This window comes from Oryzias latipes, chromosome 19 (assembly GCF_002234675.1).
Source record: "Oryzias latipes chromosome 19, ASM223467v1".
Taxonomy (NCBI): Eukaryota; Metazoa; Chordata; class Actinopteri; order Beloniformes; family Adrianichthyidae; genus Oryzias; species Oryzias latipes.
The window spans coordinates 593,414-595,879 of NC_019877.2; the positions used below are offsets into that span (position 1 = coordinate 593,414).

The 2,466-nt window shown below is 44.3% G+C and overlaps 1 protein-coding gene across 1 annotated transcript; it reads left to right on the forward strand.

Annotated features, from left to right (window-relative positions):
• The first annotated feature begins 302 nt into the window (after positions 1-302).
• On the forward strand, positions 303-1,406 carry LOC110014038 (aerolysin-like protein). The gene is made up of 2 exons (XM_023949312.1): positions 303-579; positions 662-1,406. Exon 2 carries the CDS (start codon positions 688-690, stop codon positions 1,135-1,137), a length of 450 nt encoding a protein of 149 aa, XP_023805080.1. The 5' UTR covers positions 303-579; positions 662-687; the 3' UTR covers positions 1,138-1,406.
• The last annotated feature ends 1,060 nt before the right edge of the window (positions 1,407-2,466 follow it).

The following is a 2,466-nucleotide window of genomic DNA, read 5'->3' on the forward strand; positions in this document are numbered from 1 at the left end:
AAGTTTTTGTTTTACTGAGAAAAACAAAAACTGGTTTTAAAGAATGGACCTAATATCTTGACAGTTGTAAAGATAAAAAAAACTCAAACTCTGCCCCATTTGCCTCCAACTGTCTCTTAATATGTGATGAAATGTTCTTGGCTGTCATGAGATGAAGGCGTTCCCTACAGACATGGAACAAAGTTCTATGTGAGCCCCGCCCACTTTGAGTCTGATTTAAGGAAGAGACTCAGCCTCAACCAGCAGAACTTCAGCTTCAGCTGCTCTGGTGAGTTTTCTTGATGTCCTGCTTTCATTCATTTGATGTTTTCATCAAACGTTCTTCTAGAATGTCTCCATTTCTTTCAAATGATGCTGTGGTCTTTGTCCTGTTTTAGTTCTTTAGAAAGTTCTTGGTTTTTGTGTATTTTCTACAGACAAATGTTAGGATCTTGGTGTGTTTTAGGCTAGGAGTTGGTTAAGATTGTTGGATTTTCTAATCTTTTTCAGTCTGGTCCTGCTCCAGACCGTCTTCAGAGGAAACAACATCTCCCAGAAGTCTAAGGGAAGAAACTTTTGCTCCTTTTGTAACAAATTCAGGTTTGTCAAATGGATCAAGTTTGGAAAAGTCATTTGGTTCATTAACTGTCATTCTAAAAAAGGGCATTTTTTTCTGTTTCAGACGTTTTGCTTCAAATAAACGACAACATGTCATACATGTCACCAATTAGCATTGTTGGCGGTCATGGAGGAAGTCCATTTAATTTTATTGGTGCAAAAACTGGAGCTCTGCTTAAAAAGCTGGATGTCTGTGTCGGACCAACCCAAGTGAGATCTATAACGGTCCTGATGTCTGACGATGTTAAAGAGACATTTGGGACATCAAAGGGAGCCAGTGATAAAATGCTCTCTTTCGATTTTGAGGGAGATGAATATTTTTCCGTACTCACTCTTTGGCCCAACAATAATGGAGAATATCTGGGTGGCATTAAATTCAAAACAACAAAGGGAAACACTTTTGAGGCTGTTATGACAAATGGAAAACTTTCAATGCCGCCGACAAAAGTAGATGTTGGCTCTGGAATGTGTTTTGGAGTTCAGGGCAGGTCAGGAACCGAAGTTGATGCACTTGGGTTCATGTTAATCAAAGATCCTTAGTAAGTTCCTAACCGGTTCTAGAGGGCTAGATGGTGAAACAACAACCTGTGTGGGTTCAGCTTCTTGATGAGAACAGAAATCAATGTGGTTTTCCTGTTATTGTCACTGGAATCCAATGTTTCTGTTGTCCTCATCATCTCTTCTGGAAATGGCATTCTATCAGTAAATCTTGTTGGTGTGGACGCTGGAAAAAGCCCTTCAGTTCATGTCAAATCACTGTTTGTGCTCATCTAGTCTGTATGATTTGGAAAATAAAAACTTCAACCAAATCAGGAGTGCTATGAATTCTTAGACTGAACACAAATACATGTTGAAACATTTCTACCAGTTTATGAGCATCCCTATAGATGTAAGGGGTTAAACCCCTCCCACAAGGAAGGTGACGGCAACACCAATGTCACGTCTGGATGATGCAGATGCCGACCAATCACAAGAGACGGCAGCTCAACAGCTCCAGAACAATAAGGAGGTCAACAGAGACGTCTTTCAAGAAAGACAACTGTAGCCTCGCAGAATTCTTAGATTCAATAAAACCCACTAAAAACACACACAATTAGTAAAAACAATAAATAGCATGTAATTTGCTAAAATGTGGCTCTGGCGGCTATCCAAAAAGTATTTCTTGGGTTAAAAAACAGATAAAACAGCAGAGGGGTACTTAGCTCGAAGAGGGGCGGGTCACAACCACACCCCTCTGCATTCCAACGTCGCTTCCCCCTCTGAACACTGTCTGGCCCCTGGCTCAACTGCTCCTCCGATGCCGATCAGCGCTCTTCCATCCACAGGGCGTCTCCTTCTGGACGTCTTCCAGCGCCACTCCACCCGGAGATGCCTCACTCCAAGCGCGGTATTTTGCTGTTGGCCCAGCGCTGCTCCGGTGGCTCCACTCGTCCACGTAACCAACAGGTGGAAGCCGCGCCCCCACGCCGTCTCCTCACTGTAGGGAGCTGCTGCTCTTGTGTTGCTGCTGTCCAGAGCCTGTTCCTTTGGAGCGGCTCTTTCCGAGCCTCTCTCCAGAGTTGCTCCTTCAGAGCCTCCTTGCTCAGCCCCCCCTCTGCCTCATGTCCTACTGTTTTTAAATGCAGTCTCATGGGCACGTCCCCAGTGCACACCTGTGTCCAATAATTAGGTGGCCCCTTCAGGGGCCTCAGGATAAAAAACCAAGCAAAATAAAATTTCACCCCGTTACATCCACCCACAGTGAAACATTGGCAGTCCCTGCCATAACAAACAGGAGAATGTCAGCAAAGCATCCCACATTCCAGGCCACCAGGGAATCAAAAAATCCCTTCAACGCCGAGTGGCCATGGACACGTTAGCACCCCTATA